Source organism: Salvelinus fontinalis, chromosome 4 (assembly GCF_029448725.1).
Source record: "Salvelinus fontinalis isolate EN_2023a chromosome 4, ASM2944872v1, whole genome shotgun sequence".
Taxonomy (NCBI): Eukaryota; Metazoa; Chordata; class Actinopteri; order Salmoniformes; family Salmonidae; genus Salvelinus; species Salvelinus fontinalis.
The window spans coordinates 19199101-19223848 of NC_074668.1; the positions used below are offsets into that span (position 1 = coordinate 19199101).

The 24748-nt window shown below is 42.9% G+C and overlaps 1 protein-coding gene across 3 annotated transcripts; it reads left to right on the forward strand.

Annotated features, from left to right (window-relative positions):
- The first annotated feature begins 5711 nt into the window (after window positions 1–5711).
- LOC129853245 (leucine zipper putative tumor suppressor 1-like) lies at window positions 5712–24376 on the forward strand. Of its 3 annotated transcripts, XM_055919084.1 has the most exons (6): window positions 16900–17205; window positions 17983–18051; window positions 18367–18839; window positions 20768–21610; window positions 21842–22036; window positions 22256–24376. In XM_055919084.1, exons 3-6 carry the CDS (start codon window positions 18489–18491, stop codon window positions 22757–22759), a joined length of 1893 nt encoding a protein of 630 aa, XP_055775059.1. In that variant the 5' UTR covers window positions 16900–17205; window positions 17983–18051; window positions 18367–18488; the 3' UTR covers window positions 22760–24376. The 3 variants fall into 3 exon arrangements, with proteins under 3 accessions (XP_055775058.1, XP_055775059.1, XP_055775057.1); XM_055919083.1 differs by lacking the exons at window positions 16900–17205; window positions 17983–18051 and adding an exon at window positions 5712–6064; XM_055919082.1 differs by lacking the exon at window positions 17983–18051.
- The last annotated feature ends 372 nt before the right edge of the window (window positions 24377–24748 follow it).

Consider the following 24748-nt stretch of genomic DNA (forward strand, 5'->3'; position numbering starts at 1 on the left):
TATAAACTAGTTTCCAACATAACTAGAAGAGTTAAAATAAATGTTTTGTCGTACCCGAGGTATACGGTTTGATATACCACGGCTGTCAGCCAATCAGCATTCAGGGCTCGCACGACCCAGTTTATAATCTCTATTTGATTAAGGGAATTGTTATGAGCAAACACATTATTCTATACTGATGAAGGGAGCTGATGTGATATCACTATCTGTTACTCCTTTGTCTTGGGTTTGTAGATGGAAGCTTCTGCAGCTGCTTGGCTCCAGGCTGCCAAAAGGCATATGTGCAAACAGATAACAGCCCTGTATGTGACCATAGATTTTGGATTGGAGGCATCCAGATGTAAGATCTGAGGTCCGGCTTCTCTGGTTGATTGGTCAGCTGGTCAGCTGTGACTGGCCAGGCCTGGACTACAACCCCACCAGAAGGCTCCTCTGCCAGCAGTGTTAAGCACATTATGCTGGGGCTTTCTCTGCACATCACAAAGATTATTGGTGTGTGTGTGTGTGTGTGTGTGTGTGTGTGTGTGTGTGTGTGTGTTTGTATTTGCGTTTGCGCGCGTGTGTGTTTAATGTGGTCATAAACATCCGGGGAAAATACTATTGAACCATAAGGCCACAATAGACACAAGGCTACAACTGATTTGCTGGTATGTCAGTGACTTTTACCCATTCTATGCTGCCTAGTGTGTCACCTTTCAATACGGACAGGACAACATAACAACATTGATCAAAATCATGCTAATAAAAATAATATCTCCTTTAACAATCCAGCATATTGAGGAAAAACTAACGTCTGTTAATTATTTCTTAACATCACTGCTTTGTCAGAAGATTTCTAAAACAGTGCGATCAATTTGAATTCGCAGCTCCCAGCTCTTGTGGTCCTGTATGGCTCAGTTGATAGAGCATGGTGCTTTCAATGCCACGATTGTTGGTTTGACTCCTGGGGCCACCCATGTGTAAAATGTATGCATGTAAGTTTATTTGAATAAAAGCGTCTGCTAAATGGCATATATTACTAAGCACCTCCTCAACATACATCCTACTACAGGAGCAAGCCAGAAGATGACAGGAGTAACTCTTCCATTACTTTAACACCCAGAGCCCCTCAAAGGACGTCTTTGAGCTAAAGTGCACAAACAGCTACTCATAAACGAACGTAACGTAGCAGATGTAATAGAAACACCTGAAACTAGATCCCCTGCATACTGGTCTTGACGATAACAAAAAAAACATGTATTCTACACTGTTCAACCAATCCAGTAAATGTGGAGAGGAGGTAAGATGGAGTGTCGCCTTGTTTAGGTCCAAAAGCAGAAGTTATGTCAAAAGCTCTCTTTCCATTTCCCCTGAAAACCGGAACATCTGGTTGTTAAGGGACTCGGCAGAGACAACTCCTGAACAGACGTTCACACCCAGAGAGAGCAGAATAGTAAAACAGGTGTGGGAATATAAAACCCTGACTTTGTCTGAAAGATAAATTGCACACACACACACACACACACACACACACACACACACACACACACACACACACACACACACACACACACACACACACACACACACACACACACACACACACACACACACACACACACACACACACACACACACACACACACACACACACCTGTAAAGCCTCTAGAGACCCCAGAGCCAGGTGGCACAGTGCGTAAGATGACATTACTAACTACAATGACATTGAGTAAACAAGAAGCTATTCCCCCAATCATTATCCCTCACCCTCCACAGCGAACCACATAATGAAATCATCACCTCACGTTGGTCTCGGCAGAGAGAATGGAGAGCTGCCCTACATCTGGCGCAGACAGGAGATAGATTTACTTTTACACCACTGAGCATGGGATAGTGTTATTGGCTTTTTTCCTGGATTTTAATTACAGATAATTATGAGAAAGATGAAAAGGCAGAATTCATTGAATACAAATGGGCACACTAGAGGTATTGGAGTCTGGAACAGTCATTTTCAAACGTGCTCAGACAAACACATTTTTTTGTGTTCTTTTTTTAACTGAGAAGGCACTTGCAAACTATACTGGAACATCAATTGTTACAAAGTAGTCACTTTTATTGCAGCACATCTTGTCAGAGCTATTATAAGAGGTTTGGAATGTGTCTTCCATCAACCAACCAACACCACAGTGGGAGTTCTAACCTGCATCCCACGGATCATTAATTCACCTTTTACATAACTGTTATGAACAAGAATATACACTCGCCAGACAGTTTATTAGGTACAAAACTGGATCACTCTTACAGACAGTGAGTCACATGGGAGTGGCTTGCTCTATAAAGCAGGCAAACAGGCATTGAAGCATTCAGTTACTGTTCAGTTGAATGTAAGAATGGGCAAAACCAGTGACCTAAGCGACTTTGAGCGCGGTATAATCACCGGTGCGCCAGAACCAGTATCTCAGAAACGGCCTCCTAGGCTTTTCACGTGCATCAGTGTCTAGTGTTTACCGAGAATGCTGCGACAAACAAAAAAACGTCCGGTCAGCGGCAGTCCTGTGGGCGAAAACAGCTCGTTGATAAGAGAGGTGGAAGGAGAATGGCAAGAATCGTGTAAGCTCACATAAGAGATCCACATAGCACATTGGGGGCGATGAAACAACGGAAGCCCATTCATTTTCAATGAAGGAAGCAAAGTGGGCGGGGGGATGAGAGAATGGGCGAGGGAGCTGAACAGGGCGTGACCAAATTGGGGAAAACTTAATTAACTTTAGGTAAATACTCTTGCGACAACACGTTGCTATTGACCAAGCGTAGCTCAATACAGTTTCCTGCCCCTACTGGATTTGCTGTTGATACCTAGCACTACCTAGCCTGCTAACTAGCAACAACATGAAGGCGAAGCAAGTGTGACTGTCACGCCCTGACCTTAGAGATCCTTTTTATGTCTCTATTTTGGTTGGTCAGGGCGTGAGTTGGGGTGGGCATTCTATGTTTTGTGTTCTATGTTTTCTATTTCTGTGTGTTTGGCCGGGTGTGGTTCTCAATCAGAGGCAGCTGTCTATCGTTGTCTCTGATTGAGAACCATACTTAGGTAGCCTTTTCCCACCTGTGTTTTGTGGGTAGTTGTTTTCTGTTTTGTGTTGCTGCACCTTACAGGACTGTTTCATTTTCGTTTCACTCTCTTTGTTATTTTGTTTAGTGTTCTGTTTTAATAAATTAACATGAACACTTACCACGCTGCGCTTTGGTCCGATGATTCCTCATCATCTGACGACGAATATCATAACAGTGACTATCCGAATTTACACGTTAAAAGGATCTTGGCCGTAACAGGTGGCCACACGATCACCAACACTGGACAATTGAGGAGTGGAAAAACCTCGCCTGGAATATGCCCGTGAGTTCAGTTTATTTGAGTGGCCAGCACAGTCTGCACAGTCCCCAGACCTCAACCCAATAGAGCATCTTTGGGATGAAATGGAACAGGCTGTTCACAGCATGAACGTACCACCGTCCAATCTGCAGCAACTGCATGATGCCATCACGTCAACATGGACCAACATCCCTGTGGAACGTTTCAGACACCTCGTAGAATGCCCCGAAGAATTCAGACTGTAGGGAGGCCGACCTGGTACTAGATGGGTGTACCTAATAAACTGAGTTTATTTGTGAAGGACATTTTTTAAAGGAATGTGTTTATTGCTTGTTTATTGGATTAAACATGTGATATTCACATTCCCTTTCATTTTAACCATTCTTTATTCTATGCAATACGATAGCTGCAATATCAATTGCACCTCTTCCCTAATTGGTTCTGTATCCGTTTGGTTAGTTGACCTAATTATTGAAGGAACAGCAGGTGTGTCATAATTTGAGAGATCCTTGTGTGTGTACGGTGAGCCACAGTTTAACCATCCGTTTTGTACCTTTTTACTTGTTTTAAACAGTTCATTTCCCAGTCTGTTTTCGAAGCCTTTTAAGTGTTAGAGCGTCTGCCAGCTCTCTCACAATTTCTCTGTGTGAATTATGGAAGAGGGCTGGAGAAACCAGTGAAGCAGGTTTAATCCTCAGGAGCTGAACACTGAGTGTTAAGTCGAGGGAGACACAGTGAAGCATATTTAATCCTCAGGAGCTGAATACTAAGTGCTAAAACCAGGGAGACACAGTGAAGCAGGTTAAAATTCTCAGGAGTTGAACACTGAGTGCTAAGACCAGGAGAAACAGTAAAGCAGGTTTAATTCTAAGGAGTTGAACAGTGAGTGCTAAAACCAGGGAGACACAGTGAAGCAGGTTTAATTCTCAGGAGTTGAACACTGAGTGCTAAGACCAGGGAGACACAGTGAAGCAGGTTTAATTCTCAGGAGTTGAACACTGAGTGCTAAGACCAGGGAGACACAGTGAAGCAGGTTTCATTCTCAGGAGTTGAACACTGAGTGCTAAGACCAGGGAGACACAGTGAAGCAGGTTTCATTCTCAGGAGTTGAACACTGAGTGCTAAAACCAGGGAGACACAGTGAAGCAGGTTTAATTCTCAGGAGTTGAACACTGAGTGCTAAGACCAGGGAGACACAGTGAAGCAGGTTTCATTCTCAGGAGTTGAACACTGAGTGCTAAGACCAGGAGACACAGTGAAGCAGGTTTCATTCTCAGGAGTTGAACACTGAGTGCTAAAACCAGGGAGACACAGTGAAGCAGGTTTAATTCTCAGGAGTTGAACACTGAGTGCTGAGACCAGGAGACACAGAGGATGAGTCATAGCATCAGCTCCAGAGCATTGTCAGAATTTATCTTTCATATATAACCAACCCCGTTTTCATCACACAAGTCTGCCTAATACTCACAAACTGTACAATGAGTAGAGGCATTGTGTAGGCTATTACATACTAAGTTGTTATTAACTCATGATTGATTTGCCTGCTCCTCTGTATTATAAACATAACGTAATACAACAGAGATTGGACATTTTGAAGGCACTGTGGGCAGAATTACATGCACACTGTGCCTAGAAATAGCTTTAGAAGAGTGTGGAGGCATCCAACAAGAACAGTGGGCTCATCTAATAAGAACAGTGGGCTCATCCAATAAGAACAATGAGCTCATCCAATAAGAACAAGGAGCTCATCTAATAAGAACAGTGGGCTCATCCAAAAAGAACAGTGGGCTCATCCAAAAAGAACAGTGGGCTCATCCAACAAGAACAGTGGGCTCATCCAATAAGAACAGTGGGCTCATCCAACAAGAACAGTGGGCTCATCCAATAAGAACAGTGGGCTCATCCAATAAGAACAGTGGGCTCATCCAACAAGAACAGTGGGCTCATCCAATAAGAACAGTGGGCTCATCCAACAAGAACAGTGGGCTCATCCAACAAGAACAGTGGGCTCATCCAATAAGAACAGTGGGCTCATCCAACAAGAACAGTGGGCTCATCCAATAAGAACAGTGGGCTCATCCAATAAGAGCAGTGGGCTCATCCAATAAGAACAGAGGGATCATCCAATAAGAGCAGTGGGCTCATCCAATAAGAACAGTGAGCTCATCCAATAAGAGCAGTGGGATCATCTAATAAGAGCAGTGGGCTCATTCAATAAGAACAGTGGGCTCATCCAATAAGAACAGTGGGCTGATGATAAGTTTATATAGAATAACAGAACCTCTAGGCTGAGTCGTTCTAAGTGCCAATTAGAAAGGAGAGACAGCGAGAGAGAGAGAGAGAGAGGTAGGTAAAGAAAGTAGAGTGGGAGAAATACCGCTCCAGAGATAGGATGAAAGGAGAGTGAGAGGAAAAGAAAGGAGGAGGGAGCCAGATAGAGGGGGAGTGAGTGGGAGAAAACAAGGTAAAGGAGAAGGAAAAGGAGAGAGAAAGCAAAATAGTGTGTCTCTGTAGGAGGATGACAGTGTTCACTTCCTGGTCGATGGGATGAAGTGAACACACAGTACGGAGAGACGAATACGGGCTGAGAGGACAAAGAAACATAAACACCAAAGGAAACATTGCGCCTGTGTGTCCCACTACACCAACGCTAGCCATCCTTTACAGGGAAGAGTCAGACCCAGGAAAGCAGCACAGCACTCAGTAATGGAGGTAGGTCCCCTCAGGGCTCAGGCTCAACATGTTATGGCTGCTAAACTGGATGTGATGGGCTACAAGTAGATCATATTGACTAGCCCAGGGCAAACATGCTAGGAAGTCATGGAAAGGCATTGGAAAGAAGTCGAGCATTTGGATGTGTTCTGATTCGGCAATTCTTTACTGTAAGCAGAGGAGATGTTTTGCAGTCTATGATTGAAGAAGAACATGTATTTTAACAATTAAAGAGTGGAAAAGTTGATCCTGTTGTGCAGGTGTTTAGCTTGTTTTCTAAAGAACAACTCTCTGGAGTACATGCACCTTGGTCCTGACTGAGGTGTCAGCTTTCTACTGCCTCTAAACACTATCAAGTTCAGTTGTTGAAACTACAACTAGCAATATAATATGTAGCAATAAAATGTTACATACTACAGCTTTTGATAGTGAATAGAAGAAACAGCAAATGACACAGTTTACAGCAGGGGGCATCTGTGTTGCTGTACTAAATGTATAAACTGTATGTTCTATCTGGAAAATGCAAGACAATATAATAACAATAAATCAAATCACGTATTCATTAGACACAATTCATGACACAGAAATAGATCGTTATTCTCTTAACAGACAACCTACAACCCCAGTGTACATCAAACAAGGAGATTAGTGTACGCTGCCATAACGTCAAACCATTGTGACATCTGGGAACATTATGTGTTGAAACCTGCAGCCCGGTTTAAATACAGGGTCTGGTGACAAGACTAGATATTGGATAAACAGGGCACCTGCACAGACATGTTGAGCCATGCACTGTCGTGCAGCTTTATGCTGGGAATAAAAATGGATACAGGAAGACATGTGGGTGTAGAGAAACTGGAGATGACAGGCTTTGGAAAGCAGCACAGAACTGGCTTTTCTTATATTCCATCTGCAGTCTCTTCAGACTAACCATTAAAACCTGCTAATGAAGCTCTCAAAATACCTGGCCCAGATACTCAAATACAGCATGTGTATGTAAGGCTTGATTCAGCGATGCTAATGTGGGGATGCTATTGCTCTAGTTTTAGCACAGTGAATGAGAACACAACATTGATTCCCCACCCCCAAATATGCATACATTTATTTCCTTTAAAAATCTGAACATAAAGTACATTAAGTCCTCAAATGTCGGCTGCACAAACAACAACCAATGTCAACCTTAAACAGTAGTTAAAGGCCCAGTGCCGTAAAACTGTGATTTACCTGTATTTTAAATATAATGCCATACTGTGAAATTGTGAAAATAGTGATAATTCAATTTTAGTGTAAGAGCTGTTTGAAAAGTCCTCCTGAAATTTCAGCATGTTTTGGTGGGATGGAGTTTTGGCCAATAAGAATATCAAACCAAAAACAGCTTTCCCCTCCCCACAGACCTAACAAAATTATTGCTTGAGAAATGCTATTTGCTAAGACACTATTTTTGCTGAAAGAAGCCATTTAAAAAATATACACTGCTCAAAAAAATAAAGGGAACACTTAAACAACACAATGTAACTCCAAGTCAATCACACTTCTGTGAAATCAAACTGTCCACTTAGGAAGCAACACTGATTGACAATAAATTTCACATGCTGTTGTGCAAATGGAATAGACAAAAGGTGGAAATTATAGGCAATTAGCAAGACGCCCCCCAAAACAGGAGTGATTCTGCAGGTGGTGACCACAGACCACTTCTCAGTTCCTATGCTTCCTGGCTGATGTTTTGGTCACTTTTGAGTGCTGGCGGTGCTCTCACTCTAGTGGTAGCATGAGACGGAGTCTACAACCCACACAAGTGGCTCAGGTAGTGCAGTTCATCCAGGATGGCACATCAATGCGAGCTGTGGCAAAAAGGTTTGCTGTGTCTGTCAGCGTAGTGTCCAGAGCATGCAGGCGCTACCAGGAGACAGGCCAGTACATCAGGAGACGTGGAGGAGGCCGTAGGAGGGCAACAACCCAGCAGCAGGACCGGTACCTCCGCCTTAGTGCAAGGAGGTGCACTGCCAGAGCCCTGCAAAATGACCTCCAGCAGGCCACAAATGTGCATGTGTCAGCATATGGTCTCACAAGGGGTCTGAGGATCTCATCTCGGTACCTAATGGCAGTCAGGCTACCTCTGGCGAGCACATGGAAGGCTGTGCGGCCCCACAAAGAAATGCCACCCCACACCATGACTGACCCATCGCCAAACCGGTCATGCTGGAGGATGTTGCAGGCAGCAGAACGTTCTCCACGGCGTCTCCAGACTCTGTCACGTCTGTCACATGTGCTCATGTGCTCAGTGTGAACCTGCTTTCATCTGTGAAGAGCACAGGGCGCCAGTGGCGAATTTGCCAATCTTGGTGTTCTCTGGCAAATGCCAAACGTCCTGCACGGTATTGGGTTGTAAGCACAACCCCCACCTGTGGACGTCGGGCCCTCATACCACCCTCATGGAGTCTGTTTCTGACCGTTTGAGCAGACTTGCACATTTGTGGCCTGCTGGAGGTCATTTTGCAGGGCTCTGGCAGTGCACCTCCTTGTACAAAGGCGGAGGTAGCGGTCCTGCTGCTGGGTTGTTGCCCTCCTACGGCCTCCTCCACGTCTCCTGATGTACTGGCCTGTCTCCTGGTAGCGCCTGCATGCTCTGGACACTACGCTGACAGACACAGCAAACCTTTTTGCCACAGCTCGCATTGATGTGCCATCCTGGATGAACTGCACTACCCGAGCCACTTGTGTGGGTTGTAGACTCCGTCTCATGCTACCACTAGAGTGAGAGCATTCAAAAGTGACCAAAACATCAGCCAGGAAGCATAGGAACTGAGAAGTGGTCTGTGGTCACCACCTGCAGAATCACTCCTGTTTTGGGGGGTGTCTTGCTAATTGCCTATAATTTCCACCTTTTGTCTATTCCATTTGCACAACAGCATGTGAAATTTATTGTCAATCAGTGTTGCTTCCTAAGTGGACAGTTTGATTTCACAGAAGTGTGATTGACTTGGAGTTACATTGTGTTGTTTAAGTGTTCCCTTTATTTTTTTGAGCAGTGTATATTAAATCACAGTAAAGTACTTAATTGTTACCCAGAAATTATTTGATATTGGTATACAAATGGCTGGATTGGACCTTTAAAGGACAACTTATTGTATTTTGGATGTAAATGGCATGTTATAGAAGTGTCCAGAAAAAAACATAACTTATGACGTCTTAATATGCTGTCTGGGGAGTCCAACCTCTGGGGGGAGAGTTGGCTCCCAAAGCTCGTGGGCTTCATGCTACGCCAGTGTTTATCATTTTGAGGGTCCGAATTATCGAATTATCATAGCGAATTATCATTGATGAATGATTTGGAGGAAACTAAACCATGATTGTTCTCCCAGCATATCACTTTTTATGCTTTGGAACTGTTTAGGCCTACAGTATACTAAAGCTTATTTACAATACAATATTACAATTATATAAAGATAATGTATGTAAACATTCATGCATAAAGAACAACCCCGTCCAGACCTGTTTGAATAATGCATTGTGCCATGCACTTTGTAGCCTACTCTGTAACTTAATTACCCTGTTTTTGTTTTTACTGTGTGCATTAGGGCCTAAATTAGGGCCTTTATACTGTCTAATAATTGTATTTTGTTACACATCCAGATACTCAGCTCATTTGTGTGGCAACTTTTTTTAGGGATGGGAGAGGTTCTCTGAATATTTATTTGTATGGCTGTGGACAGGTCAAGGTTATCGGGACTATATACACCCAGTCTTAAATAGTTTGATAACAAAAGTAGGCTGTAATGATGAGAGTATAAAACTATCGACTATACAAGTGTGCTATTTTCTGTTGATTTATACAGCTTGTGTCATACCAAGAGGTCTAAGACAGGTTGGAATAATTTGCATACAGGGAGGGACCAGGGAATTTGGTCAGTGGGCAGATAAGAAACACATTTTAAGTCATGTGTAGATGCAACAAATCCCAATCAGATAATGATCGGATCATCTTAATCAGATGAAGACAACCACCTGTTAACGCAAGGTGTAACCACGGCTTCTGTGTAACTAATGGCTGGTCAAGAGAAGATTCCTGGCTCTACTTCAAACCTAACAGCTCTGTCACAGGGTATTCAGCCCCCTGATTCAAGGCTTTGAGTTGAAGCCAGTGTAATACCATCCCCAACAATATAGAACTTTCTACCTGCCAATCTCTTCAAAATCAAATCAAATCAAATGTATTCATATAGCCCTTCGTACATCAGCTGATATCTCAAAGTGCTGTACAGAAACCCAGCCTAAAACCCCAAACAGCAAGCAATGCAGGCGTAGAAGCACGGCGGCTAGGAAAAACTCCCTAGAAAGGCCAAAACCTAGTTTGGAGCTAAGTTTGGAGCTAAATGTACTCCTCCTCTAATGCATCTCAGTAGACACTCCTGTCACTTCTTGTCTTAAAAAGGGCCTCCGCTTTTTTTGGGTCCACAAGCTTTCAGTCTGTGGTTCTACATTATTGAAAGAGGATAGTCCTAGAGATACTTTTACTTACTTTAAAATCCTACTCCGTTTTTTGTTTTCTGTTGCAAGTGGAACGGGTCACTGCAGTGTCAGTTTTAGATGCAGGTTAGTCGAAAAAAAAAGAAAAAAAAAAAAAAAAGATTTAAGATGAAATTGGCCATGGACCATGGGCATGATGCAAATCTAAAAATAATAATATTTGCTGCCATACATTTTCACTGTCATTTCATTTTTAGTCCAACTCAGAGATAAAAGCCTAAGAAGTAAATATTTCATGATTACGGAGAGGCTACTGATCTGTAGCATCTAACGGACGACACACACAACTCTCTAAAACGATTTTTGGATAGATTCCAGGCACTTCCAGTAACATTAAGTGTTCAGCCATCAGAGAACAATCATCGATGTAGAATGTGGATAACGTGGCTCAATAAGGAAATGTATATAAAAAAACATAAAGCCTTTAGCACTTGTCATTTTGTGGCATGGTCATTAAAGGGTAAAGGGTACCATTTGGACTCAATTAAAGACACGTTTATCCTTGCTTGGAGCCCAGCTGCTAGGCTTATGCAAATGCATTTCACAATGTAAATAGCAGGCAGCCCAGAAATACAATGAATAGAATGGACATCCTCCTCTCTAAAAGTTGATTGTTTGTCAGTCTAATGTCTAATTTCAGAGTGTCGAATCGCTTCAGGCAAGCATTCTAAATTCAGAGATAGGTCTCCATTAAAATGGGCCTGGCTGTTCTTGCCTCAATGAAAAGCAATAGTGCTGAATTAATGAGTATAGTACATGCTCACTTCATCACAACACTCATTTAACCTTGCCCCCCATCCACACAAAGCCCTATCCTCAACCACTCAAAATTATTGATTGAAAGACACTTAGGGTAGCCTACAAAATACCCACCGGCAGCTAAATCGTGCAACCTCATATTCAAACATAAAGTTGACATTTTGATTGATGTCACACACACACAGACACTCACTCTTCCCTCAGTGGCAGTAAGTGTGTGCGATTCACTCTTCAGCGCTAAGGGGTCATTTACTCACAGCCTCCTCAGCGATGTACTAAGTGGATCATCCAATTAGATCCCATTGTATGCTCTAAGGAGGAGACATCACACACATGCAGAGCCTGGATGGATGGATAGCAGGGGAAAACGAGGGACAGTGAAAGATAGATGCTTGTCTCTGCCTCCCACATCATTCTCAGTACAGTCTAATTTTAAAGAAGATTACTCATACTTTCTACACGATGAATAACAGATTATTTTTTATATCTAACTAGGCAAGTCAGTTAAGAACAAATTCTTATTTACAATGACAGTCTACCGGGGAACAGTGGGTTAACTGCCTTGTTCAGGGGCAGAACAACATATTTTCACCTTGTCAGCTCGGGGATTCAGTCCAGCAACATTTTGGTTACTGGCCAAATGCTCTAACCACTAGGCTACCTGCCACCCCTGACGATGTCAAGCGATGTCAGGGGGATCCTTGACAGGTTGCACAGCGAGAGAGACAGGTCCTTCATGTTCAATTACTCACCTCATCACACACTGGAAATGCCTTTGCTGCCATGTACCACCCTTTTCGATAGCTCACACACACACACACACACACACACACACACATACACACACACACATACACACACACACACACACACACACACACACACACACACACACACACACACACACACACACACACACACACACACACACACACACACACACACACACACACACACACACACACACTCACCCTTTATGCGAGCTTGGCATAATGGCTGTGTCATGACTAGGAGGACCTTAGGCTAAAAATGTTGATCATCTTGTCTCCTCTCCCTATTCACAGTCTACGTGCCACGAGGGGACAGCAAGTCAGACTGGTGATTTCAATACATGATATTAGTTATTAATAATCAAAATACAGTTGAGGTCGGAAGTTTACATACACTTAGGTTGAAGTCATTAAAGCTCGTTTTTCAACCACTCCACAAATTTATTGTTAACAAACTATAGTTTTGGCAAGTCGGTTAGGACAACTACTTTGTGCATGACACAAGTAATTATTCCAATAATTGTTTACAGACAGATTATTTCACAATTCCAGTGGGTCAAAAGTTTACATACACTAAGTTGACTGTGCCTTTAAACAGTTTGAAAATGTCCAGAAAATGATGTCTTGGCTTTAGAAGCTTCTGATAGGCTAATTGACATAATTTTTGTCAATTGGAGGTGTACCTCTGGATTTATTTCAAGGTCTACCCTTAAACTTGGTGCCTCTCTGCTTGACATCATGGGAAAATCAAAAGAAATCAGACAAGACCTCTGAAAAAAATGTGTAAACCTCTACAAGTCTGGCTCATACTTGGGAGCAATTTCCAAACACCTGAAGGTACCACGTTCATCTGTACAAACAATAGTACGCAAGTATAAACACTATGGGACCACGCAGCCGTCATACTGCTCAGGAAGGAGACATACTTTGGTGCGAAAGGTGCAAATCAATCCCAGAACAACAGCAAAGGACCTTGTGAAGATGCTGGAGGAAACAGGTACAAAAGTATCTATATCCACAGTATCGACATAACCAGCAAGGAAGAAGCCACTGCTCCAAATCCGCCATAAAAAAGCCAGACTACGGTTTGCAACTGCACATGGGGACAAAGATCGTATTTTTTGGAGAAATGTCCTCTGGTCTGATGAAACAAAAATAGAACTGTTTGGCCATAATGACCATCGTTATGTTTGGAGGAAAAAGGGGGAGGCTTGCAAGCCGAAGAACGCCATCCCAACCGTGAAGCATGGGGGAGGCAGCATCATGTTGTGGGGGTGCTTTGCTGCAGGAGGGACTGGTCCACTTCACAAAATAGATGGCATCATGAGAAGGTAAAATTATGTGGATATATTGAAGCAACATCTCAAGACATCAGTCAGGAAGTTAAAGCTTGGTCGCAAATGGGTCTTCCAAATGGACAATGACCCCAAGCATACTTCCAAAGTTGTGATAAAATGGCTTAAGGACAACAAAGTCAAGGTATTGGAGTGGCCATCACAAAGCCCTGACCTCAATCCTATGGAAAATTTGTGGGCAGAACTGAAAAAGTGTGTGCGAGCAAGGAGGCCTACAAACCTGACTCAGTTACACCAGCTCTGTCAGGAGAAATGGGCCAAAATTCACCCAACTTATTGTGGGAAGCTTGTGGAAGGCTACCTGAGACGTTTCACCCAAGTTAAACAATTTAAAGGCAATGCTACCAAATACTAATTGAGTGTATGTAAACTTCTGACCCACTGGGATTGTGATGAAAGAAATAAAAGCTGAAATAAATCATTCTCTCTACTATTATTCTGACATGTCACATTCTTAAAATAAAGTTGTGATCCTAACTGACCTAAGACAGGGAATTTTTACTAGGATTAAATGTCAGGAATTGTGAAAAACTAAGTTTAAATGTATTTGGCTAAGGTGTATGTAAACTTCCGACATCAACTGTATGACGTAATTTCAAAACTTCTTGATGTTGTCATGAAATAGACATTTTTACCTAGTTTTATCTAGACATCTCACATCTCTTTAACCAAATAGGCCTTAACATATGCATGTGTACATTGCGACCCCAATAGAAAACACACGTAACTCTTTTAATATTGACCATATCGAGACGGTACTTCTAAGAAGTGCCATCTGGCCCTGTGGCTATTGAGGTACAGTAGAGCCCAGCAGCACGTTCATTGTGAGACCTCCCCATAGCATTCACGTCGGTAGCCATGAAGTGCTTTGAAAGGCTGGTCATGGCTCACATCAACACCGTCATTCCGGAAACCCTAGACCCGCTCCAATTCGCATACCGCCCCAACAGATCTACAGATGACGGAATCTCAATCGCACTCCACACTGTCCTTTCCCACCTGGACAAAAGGAGCACCTATGTGAGAAGGCTTTTCATTAACTACAGCTCAGCGTTCAACATCATAGTGCCCACAAAGCACTATGGTGCTTAGCTCAGTTTATCACTAAGCTAAGGACCCTGGGACTAAACACCTCCCTCTGCAACTGGATCCTGGACTTCCTAAAGGGCTGTCCCTAGGTGGTAAGGGTAGGCAACAACACATATGCCACGCTGATCCCCTCAGGGGTGCGCGCTTAGTCCCCTCCTCTACTCCCTGTTCACCCACGACTGCGTGGCCAAGCACACACTTCAACACCATCATTACGTTTGCTGACGACACAACGTTGGTAGACCTGATCAGCAACAACGATGAGACAACCTACAGGGAGGAGGTCAGAGACCTGGCAGGACAACAACCTCTCCCTCAACATGAGCAAGACAAAGGAGCTGCTTGTGGACCACAGGAAAAGGAGGGCCAAACATACCCCCATTCACATCGACAGGGCTGTATTGGAAAACTATCAGGGTCCAAATATATCAAGACAGTCGTGAAGAGGGCACGACAACACCTTTTCCCCCTCAGGAAACCCTCCCACACACACTTTTGTTTTTACACCGATGCTACTCGCTGTTTATTATCTATGCATAGTCACTTTACCTACATGTACAAATTACCTTGACTAACCTGTACCCCTGTATATAGCCTCGTTATTGTTATTTTATTGTGTTGCTTTTTATTTTTTACTTTAGTTTATTTAGTAAATATTTTCTTAACTCTGTTTCTTGAACTGCATTGTTGGTCAAGGGCTTGTAATTAAGCATTTCACGGTAAGGTCTACTACACCTGTTGTACTCGACGCATGTGACAAATAAAATTTGATTTGATTTGAAGTATAAATCCTGTCCTTTATGACCCTGCTCTAGCCTCTATGAGGTAATGGATTGGCTACGTGTGTCACTGTGGGTGTCTGAGTGCCAGCTGGTCCTCTGTGTGGCAGGGCTTTGTGTCAGGCAGGTCAGCTGGGGCTTGGGGGAACCAGCAGCAACCCTTCTTCCCGCTACACACACTCACTCAAAGAGATCACTCCCTTCAAACCCCACTCTCAGTGTCGCCACAAAACCCCCACCCACCCCAATCCTTCTCCAGTGACTGAAAACCTTAATCATGGTGATCCTAGAAGGCCTGAGGGTCAGATGGATGTTAAAAATATATATATACATTTCGATGATGTAGGCCTAATCTTGATGAAATTACAGCATTTTCCTGAATACAAGAAGACCCTCTGATAGGTTTAGTGGAGACAGTTCACATACATTATCTTAAATATCTATGATAGTCAATGTAAAATGAGAGCAATAAACCACAGATGTAAGGAAATATTGCCTTACTGCTAATGCTGAGCACTTGGAATGGATATCCTTAAATCAATAATGGTCCATCTGTGAACATTGTGCAAAATATTCCTCGGATCAACATCCTATCATGGAAAAGTTGATCAATTAAGGTTTTTATGTTAAAAGGTGGAAACAATTTAGGCTGCTTGTCTAAAACAAGGGCTTACTTCTACAGAGGCTGAGAATGTGGGCGAGCTAAACTGATATAGCAGCACTGAATGCAACTCAAAGCCGCTTAAAGCCCTCAGCAGCAACACCAGTGCTGTAAAGTATTGAAAATAATGTACTTTTTACTCCATACATTGTCCCTGACATCCAAAAGTACTTAGCAGGACAGGAAAATACTCCAATTCACACACTTATCAAGAGAACATCCCTGGTCATCCCTACTGCCTCTGATCTGGTGGACTCACTAAACACACATGCTTAATTTGTAAATGATGTCTGAGTGTTGGAGATGGCCCCTGGCTATTCTTAAATATAAAAAACATGAAAACCGTGCCGTCTGGTTTGCTTAATAGAAGAAATTAGAAACTACTTATACTCTGACTTTTAAAACTTAAGCATATTTTATCAATTACATTTACGTGTGATACTTAAGTATACTTAAAACCAAATACTTTTATTAGATTTTTACTCAAGTAGTATTTTCCTGGGTGACTTTCTCTTTTACTTGAGTCATTTTCTATTAAGGGATCTTTAATTTTACTCAAGTATGACAATTGGGTACTTTTTCCACCACTGACTACTACTGCACCATTTGCCCTTTATTCTAAAGTGTAGTCATGTATTTTACACTCAAATATGGTGTTTTCTGTTTAATAGGAGTACATCAACTACCAGACAAGAGTCCACACAAAGACTGGCACACTTCAGGAGACAAAGAAAGAGAGGGGTTCTTTCTCTTCAGCCAGAGAGGTGTTTGTTCAGAGTGGGTGCAGGGCAGTGTGGGAGGAACAGAGAAGGGAGGGGAGGAACAGAGAGGGTAGGGGAGGTTATTACACAGTCAGTTGACGGAGAAAAGGGGCAGAGGGAGTTTGGGAGTGTAAAGAATCCATTGTGAGGAAAGGAGTTAATCACTTGAGCGGCGTGTGCCGGTGTAAAATGAGCACATGTTGTACACCCCATTCCCCGGGGGGCTTCCAAGGTCCCATCTCCTGCCTTGCTGAATTTACATGTCAGTAAAGGAAGACCCACCCCTCAGAATGGTACCCTCTTGGCGTGGTGATGTGTTCACTGCATGATTGGTTCATTCAGACACACACACTCAGACACACAAACACAGCTACGTGGTATTTCCAGGACTGGAACGATTGCAGCGCGTTAGTCTGCTAGATGGATGCTTTTCCGTGGCAGTAAGTCAATGTGAATATTTTCTAGTCTTGTGATGAATTCTGGTGGTGAATTCTAGAATTTGAGAGGGATTGTGAGAGAATTAGTTGAGATACATCAACCAGACAGACAGCAGGGGGGAGGGGAGAAGAACGATGTCAAAGATTGTTTACATGTGGCATCTGGCATTTGTTCTGTACTTGAACAGGTATAAATCTAAATAATTATTAGCTATTATTTGTGCATTGTAAGGGAACCATGCCAAACAGTATAATCATGTAGAATGTATCCTCGTTATTTTCTTACATGCTGTATTGGATAGTGGCCAAGTGACTGTATTCTCTTTTGTCTATTGCGATTCTAGTCCTTGTCCACATAGCTATTATTGCATTTTCTATGAAAACATAAGATGAGCAAAAGAGGTGCATGTTTTGGCAATCTTTTCATCTCCTCCTGAGAGACAAATAGTGCAAAACTAACGCTCCTTGTTCAATCAAAACAACTGCACTTGCACAATGCTCTATTCATGAAGAGCATTAACAGTGACAGCTATGCATGTCTTTCAGGCCAGCCACACTGTGGAAATAATGATTTGCAACAGATAGCCATCAGCTATGTACTACTTAATGGGACTATTATAGTTGGCCCTTTGAAACCATGCTTTTGTTCCTGTGGACATTATGCTTAAAGAAAGGACACCAGGCAGTTGGGGAGCCCAAAGGCAATATCATTCACTTCGGAGACCTCTGCTTATTAGTAACTAGTGTGAACTGAAAATACACTATATGTCTGTTCCCTAGAGGATTAGAGATCATGGTTGGCAACATCTGGGACCTTGTATCTCCCAGGGCAGGGGTGAGGAAGAGAGGGTACGTCTACAGCAGGGGTAGGCCACCCTGGTCCTGGAGGGCCACAGGTACTTTATGTTTTTGATTTAACCCACCTGGAAGACCAGGTGTGTTAAATTTAGGCAATCATTGAACTGATCAATTAGCTCAATTGGTCAGGTGTGGTGCCTAGTTGGAACAAATTCCTACAGTACCAGTGGCACTCCAGGAACAGGGTGGCCTACCGCTGGTCTACAGTACGGTTGTTGCAGAAAATAAATGCCTTTATAGAACAAAGTTACATTCACAAAATACAACAATAACAAAACATCTGAAATCGAAATGTCTTCCCTGCAGATGGAAACATTGACAATACCGCCCTGGGGTCAAGAGTATAACACCCATTCCCAGTACCTCTTCAACAGCATACGTTAAAGCTGCCAGGACATCTATTCTGCCCTCACCTATGCCCAGAGACCATGGGAAGTGTCAGCAGCTTCATCTCAGGTCCCAGTCTCCACAGCAAGCACTGTCAGGCCACGGAATACAAACTAAAGAAGGTAGGCCATCCCCGGAAAACAGGCCGGAGCCTGGATGGCCTACTAAAGTACAGCTTTGCTCAGGGGTCTTCTAACCACACCACAAAAGACATCTCTCAGGCAGGCAGGAGTGAGGACTTATTTTACTTAAAGGTGAGCCAGAAGTCGCGGATGACTCACCGCAGAGGCGTACCAACAGAAGATCGTGTAGGAGAGGGACATTCTACTGATATGGAACCAGACAGTAGAGTGACACCTAAACTGCTACCTATGTCTGGGAAACTGGAGAAGGTGAGACTCTGACTTGCTCAACATACTTTTGAATATGCCTATGTTGTATAATTAATAACCAGTAAGACAACGTCAAACACAAGATCAGACAAGCACAGTAGGTATTGTAGCAAACAACCACATTACCTCTGTTGAAACACCAAGCCTTGTGTTGTCCAGTCTGTTTTGAACAGTCTCCAAGGTTGATGACTAAAGCCCCAATTCTGAGTTAGTTTTTTTTAGCCTAACTGCAGCAGCACATAACCACACTCAAAGACATAGACATAGCTAGGTGAAAGGACTGACATTCCAAGAGATTGAAATAATAATTGTAAACATTTTGAAACTATACCGTATTTGTTAACAAAGACTAGAATGACAGCAAAAACAAGCAATTGAGTAAAATAACCTTATATAACCTTATGATTGTGCGCTCAAGAAGGCATTATAAGTTATATTCTTCAAGAATGAATGGGTAGGCTATATTTTATTCATGAAAATCACAGTAAATATTGCAATGCCTTGATATTTTGTAAGATGCCATCAGTGATGTTCTTTTGCAAACCCTGCTCTCTGAATAAATCAAATCACATTTTATTGGTCACATACACATGGTTACTAAATGTTAATGCGAGTGTTACAAAATGCTTGTGCTTCTAGTTCTGACAATGCAGTAATATCTAACAAGTAATCTAACAAATTCACAATAACTACCTTATACACACAACTGTAAAGGGATGAATAAGAATTTGTACATATAAATATATGGATGAGCGATGGCCGTGCACCATAGGCAAGATGCAGTAGATGGTATAGAATACTACCCTCTGGAGAGCCGTGCGGTTGAGGGCGGTGCAGTTGCCATACCAGGCGGTGATATAGCCGTAAGGCACTTTAACAGGCACTTTAACAGTGCCACACATTATTAACCCTTGTAAATCTAAGGGTTCTAAGTTGACATGGAATTGTTTTAAGGTTGTCATACTATGGATCATTTAGCTACTTGATTTCGAATTTTAGGACCCCTTTAGGTATCAAAACAAGTTGATTAAATATTGAATTTGGCCTTTACTATTATAGCCCAGAGAAACACATTGTATAACACATTCAGAAATTGTCATAAACACATAAACAGTCCAAGAATAAATCATAAGAAACCAGGTTTTTAAATGTGTCTGTCCTATATCTAGGAGATAGAAGAAAGATCAGATCATATTGTTTGTATTTTTTACACATATTTAACCCTTTTTTGGGTTGGCACAAAACTACCTTCATACCTCCATTCATTTTTTAAAACCGGTACCGGTTACCTTCAGATGAGACCTGTGACACTCATGTTTGTGAGAGTCTCCCCTTTCCATGGAGTGGTCATAATAGTTTTGTAGGTCAAACTGTTCCTACACTACAGACGTTTTTGTGAGAAGACCGATTTTCAGGATGTCTCTTGGTGTGACAAACAGAGCTCTAGCTCTGTCACCTTTCACCACAGATGCGGAAGTGCGACATGGGCGGATACGGTGGATTGAGATGCATACAATGCCAAATACAGATATCTCTATGTTATGGGGATTTTTACAATTTTTGTTACTTAAATTGACGCACCAATCGACTCTAAGGGATTATTATCACAGAGTAGGGCTTTTCATATTTTCTCAGACAGTACAACAAGGTGGAGGAGGAGGAGGTTGGGTATAACAAGTGGTGTTTCCAGACAGCACAGACAGAAATATCTTATGTTACATATCTTTCATGACAGTTTCATGTATTCTGTATATTCATACATTGCATGTTTACATGTACAAATCTCACATTTCTGGGTGGATATAATCTGTTCCCCCCAGCACTAAATGATCGATTAGTCATTGGCAGTATTATTTGCTTACATGAACATCTCCATTAGATGTTATCTGATCGACTTAATTTGTTCAATCTCCTTCCTCTACCTCTAGAATATGGACAAGGCTTTGATCCGGCCCACAGCCTTCAAGCCAGTCATCCCCAGGAGCACCTCTTCCACAGAGACTCACAACAACCTCACCCACCTCCTTAGTCCCCCAGAGAGGACCAGAGACTCTCAGGAGCCCAAACAGGACACATTTTCAGGGACCCTCTCAGACTCTGGGCAGGATTCAATGTCCAGCCTGCCTACTCACAGCACCAGTGGGAGCCACAGTGCTTCCACAGGCCCATTGACTCAGTGTGCAGGAGGCTCAGCCCATGACATGACCCATCCCCAGCAGCCTCCCCTCTCTACATGGACCAACGGGAATGGCATAAGTGCCAGTGCTAGGGTCGCAGCTCTAAGCAATGGAGGGGCAGCGAAGGCTAACAGGGACACCGTCTCCCTCCCCTCACCTCAGCAGCCTAGCCCTCTCTTGGAGGAGATGGGGGGCTGTAATCGCTCACCCATCTCCACAGACGAGTCCCTAATTGAGCTGCTGGAGCAGAGGCTGCTGGAGAGTGAGACAGAGCTGCAGGAGCTACAGGTGAGCTTTGAGGAGAAAGAGGTGGACACGTGCCAGCTGTTTGAGGAGAAGCAGAGGTATTGTGTTGAGGAGATGGAGGGCCTGAAGCAGAGGTGCTCCACCAAGCTCAGGCAGGTCTCCCAGAGGGCTGTGAAGAACCACCAGGCCTTGCAGCTGAAGGTTAGCCAGCTGCAGCAGGACAACCAGAGGCTCCAGGACGAGCTGGTCCAGATGACCCAGGAGAAGGACCTGATAGAGGTCAAACTGATGTCGTTTGAGATGGAGAAGAACCAACTAGACCCCACCTTAGAGGAGACCCAGTGGGAGGTAAGTGGCCAGCAGGTGTCATGAGCCAGGAGTTTTGACCATATGGTCTTACCATGAAAGACTCAGGGCTAATTGTAGACTGCGACTAGGGCTCAATGTATTTTCTGGTCAGGTCACTAGGAAAAACGAGTTATGGCTACTGAACGCCAGGGTCTATGTCATTTTAAAAATGTCTTAGACAAAAGCAACCACTAGTTCAACACAGTTTTTACTCTTTCCATTTATTATTAGGTCTGCCAAAAGTCTGGGGAGATCTCGCTTCTGAAGCAGCAACTCAGGGACTCCCAGGCTTGTGTCACTCACAAGCTGAATGACATTGTCAGCCTCAAGGCCTCGCTGAAGGAGAACCGGTCCAAAATGGAGGCACTGGAAAAGCAGAACAAATTGCAGGAGGAAAAGATACGCTCTCGCAGTGTGGATGTCGAGGTACTACGTCTCTTTTCTTAAAAGAAAATCAGAGGAAGTATGATATGCAAACAGAGTAGATTTCTTTACTAATTTTCAGCCGCTACACTAGTGGTGAGCCAATGTAAATTTCATTTAAGAGTGAGTGACAATGCTAAACCTAGGCCATTATCTACTTGACCTCCATGTTCAATAGAAAAGTGCATTTGATAATGACACAATTCATATATTCCACCCCAGGTATGCCACAATGAGCTCCATCGCAAGAAGAACGAGGCTGATCTACTAAGAGGAAAGGTGGACATACTGGAGACAGACATCAATGAAATGAAAAAGGACCTGGCCCTGGCAAAAGAACAGAGGCAGCAGCAAAAGGCCAAACTGGAGGCCCAGGCCCAGGAGAGGTCAGACCAGAGTGGGGGCACTGGAGGGAGCATGAGCACTGACTCCCTCCAGAGAGAGGTGAAGAAACTGAAAGTGGAGCTCAGGGAAGAGAGAGAAACTCAGGAGAGGCTGTCGAACAGCTTTGAGCATGAGAGACAGACGTGGAACAGGGAGAAGGACAGAGTCATCAAGTACCAGAAGCAGCTTCAGCTCAACTATCTGCAGATGCACAAGAAGAACCAAGACCTGAAGAGGATCCTGCAGGAGCTCACAGCAGAGCTGGAGAGTCGACCGGAGTTTGACGTGGACATCCACAGCTCAGGGTTACACTATGAGGATATTATCGCCACAGAAATGTGAGGGAAAAACCCACAGAGAATAGTAATAACGATGCTCAAATGTTCTAACATGGTTATTAAACAGTCATATGAAACACATAATTTGTTATATCTGGCCAAAACACAGATGAGCTATTGCTGCCTTGGCAGGGGCAGCATTTTAGTGATAATCAAGTTGGCTAACATACTGCTGCAGGATATGATAGAATTGCGGTCAGGTTTGGATATTTTTTTATAAAAATCCTTAATTCTCTGTGACTGTGTAAAGCAGGCTTTAAAGGGCACATCCGGAGTTCAAACAATAACAAATAACAAAACAGCTGATGGGATGGGGCTTGAGAACTATAACTACACTCAAATTCATAGACAGAGCTATGGATGCAATGACTGATCATCCATGAGATCAAAATTATAGATTAAACTGTGTTTTGAAGCTATACAGTGTTTGCTTACATTGGCTTTGTATACAAACATTTTAGGTTCTGATGAGGTAAGAGAGTTGAACTATGCTTTTTAAGCATTTATGAGTTGTATTATTTAAGATTCAATGACTATATCATGAATTTAGTCCTAAAATTGATGTAGCAACTCCAGATGGCCCTTTAAGCTTTTGTTATCCATAAGTGTGGTTTCCCGGAAACGGATAAAAAATATTTTTCGATGAACATTCTCCATTGAGCCTGCTTTTTAGTCCAGGACTAGGCTTAATCTGTGTCCAGGAAACCACCCCATAATGAAACCACCTCATAATGTTCAATTGACAGTAGCCTAGAAAGCCTACGAAATGGTTATTCCTCTTGAGAAGTTTCCCAGCATTGTAGTGAATTTGGGCATTCTTTCTGCATGTGTCAAGTCCTACATAAGATGTTGTAAGTCTCCACAACAACCACTGAGACACAGCAATATGATGTGATGTGTTTTTATTTAACCTTTTTGATCACAATCACCACTGTGGCCAGAGATATTGCAGAGAGAATGAGGCAAGAGGCTGCCCTCGTCAGCGCCAACACAGATACTGGCCTCTGCACATGTGTATGGGAGTTCACATATCTCTCCTGCAACATAATACAGTCGCTGCATGGCAACAAATGCGGAGGCGTGCAGCCTCTCGCTTCACACAGTCTTTGTTTTAGTTGGAAGTCGCCTGCTCTGTGTGGTAACCATATACTGTAGCCGTGTCTACCTTTAAGTGTCAAAGCACTGGGTGTACTGTGTATTTTGTGAATTATCATTCATATTATTTATTGATATAAAGGATACAAAAGTTGTAGTGATTAGTGTTGAAAGGAACTAATTAAACTGAGATGATAAAGAAGGTATATCGATGCACTTCCATTTTAAGAGTGGTTAGAACATGATTGTCAAAGTGCATCCCACACTACACTGAGAATGTCTCACTTGTAATGATATCTCAAAGATGTAAAACTTAGCTTTGGAGCTGATCACTTGAAAACAAATAACGTCTGAGAATATCTAACATGTACTGTATCTATTGGCATATTTATGATACATACACAGAGACATGTTTTTAAAATCTGACATTAAATGATGTATACGTACACAGTGTGGTTTTTCATAACATCTCTATCACTGTAAAATGATTTGGCTACTTGATATATTAAACGTTTTCTCTTCCTCATATTGTTTAATCCCAGCCGTTTGTGTTTGCTTTGCCCTTCTGGCATCTTCTGCTATCACATGGATGTTTTTCAATCCATTTCTCCAACATGACACCATAAAGGTTAGAAAAGGGAACATAGGTTTTCTGAGACCTATAGAGGCATTCCAGCCTGTGTCAGTAATTGGACAGCCGTTAAGTACAGGAGACAGTATGATAATGGTGCCTTACCCAGCTGTGATTCTCATGGCTGGCCAACATTCAAGCACAAAGAGGTTTGAATAAATTAGCAGGCAGAGGCACATGTGCAACATACAAAAGCAAGGCACTGGCCATAGAACAACTAGCTGTTTTGCAGATGTATAATAACCAAGTGAAATTGACCAGGTCCAC

Bases quoted from the DNA above. Each gene is read 5' to 3' on its own strand.
- LOC129853245 (XM_055919083.1), top strand. From the start codon at position 18,489: ATGGGAAGTGTCAGCAGCTTCATCTCAGGTCCCAGTCTCCACAGCAAG. The intron at 18,840-20,767 runs GTGAGACTCTGA...CTCTACCTCTAG, and splicing joins TGTCTGGGAAACTGGAGAAG to AATATGGACAAGGCTTTGAT. The intron at 22,037-22,255 runs GTACTACGTCTC...ATTCCACCCCAG, and splicing joins CTCGCAGTGTGGATGTCGAG to GTATGCCACAATGAGCTCCA.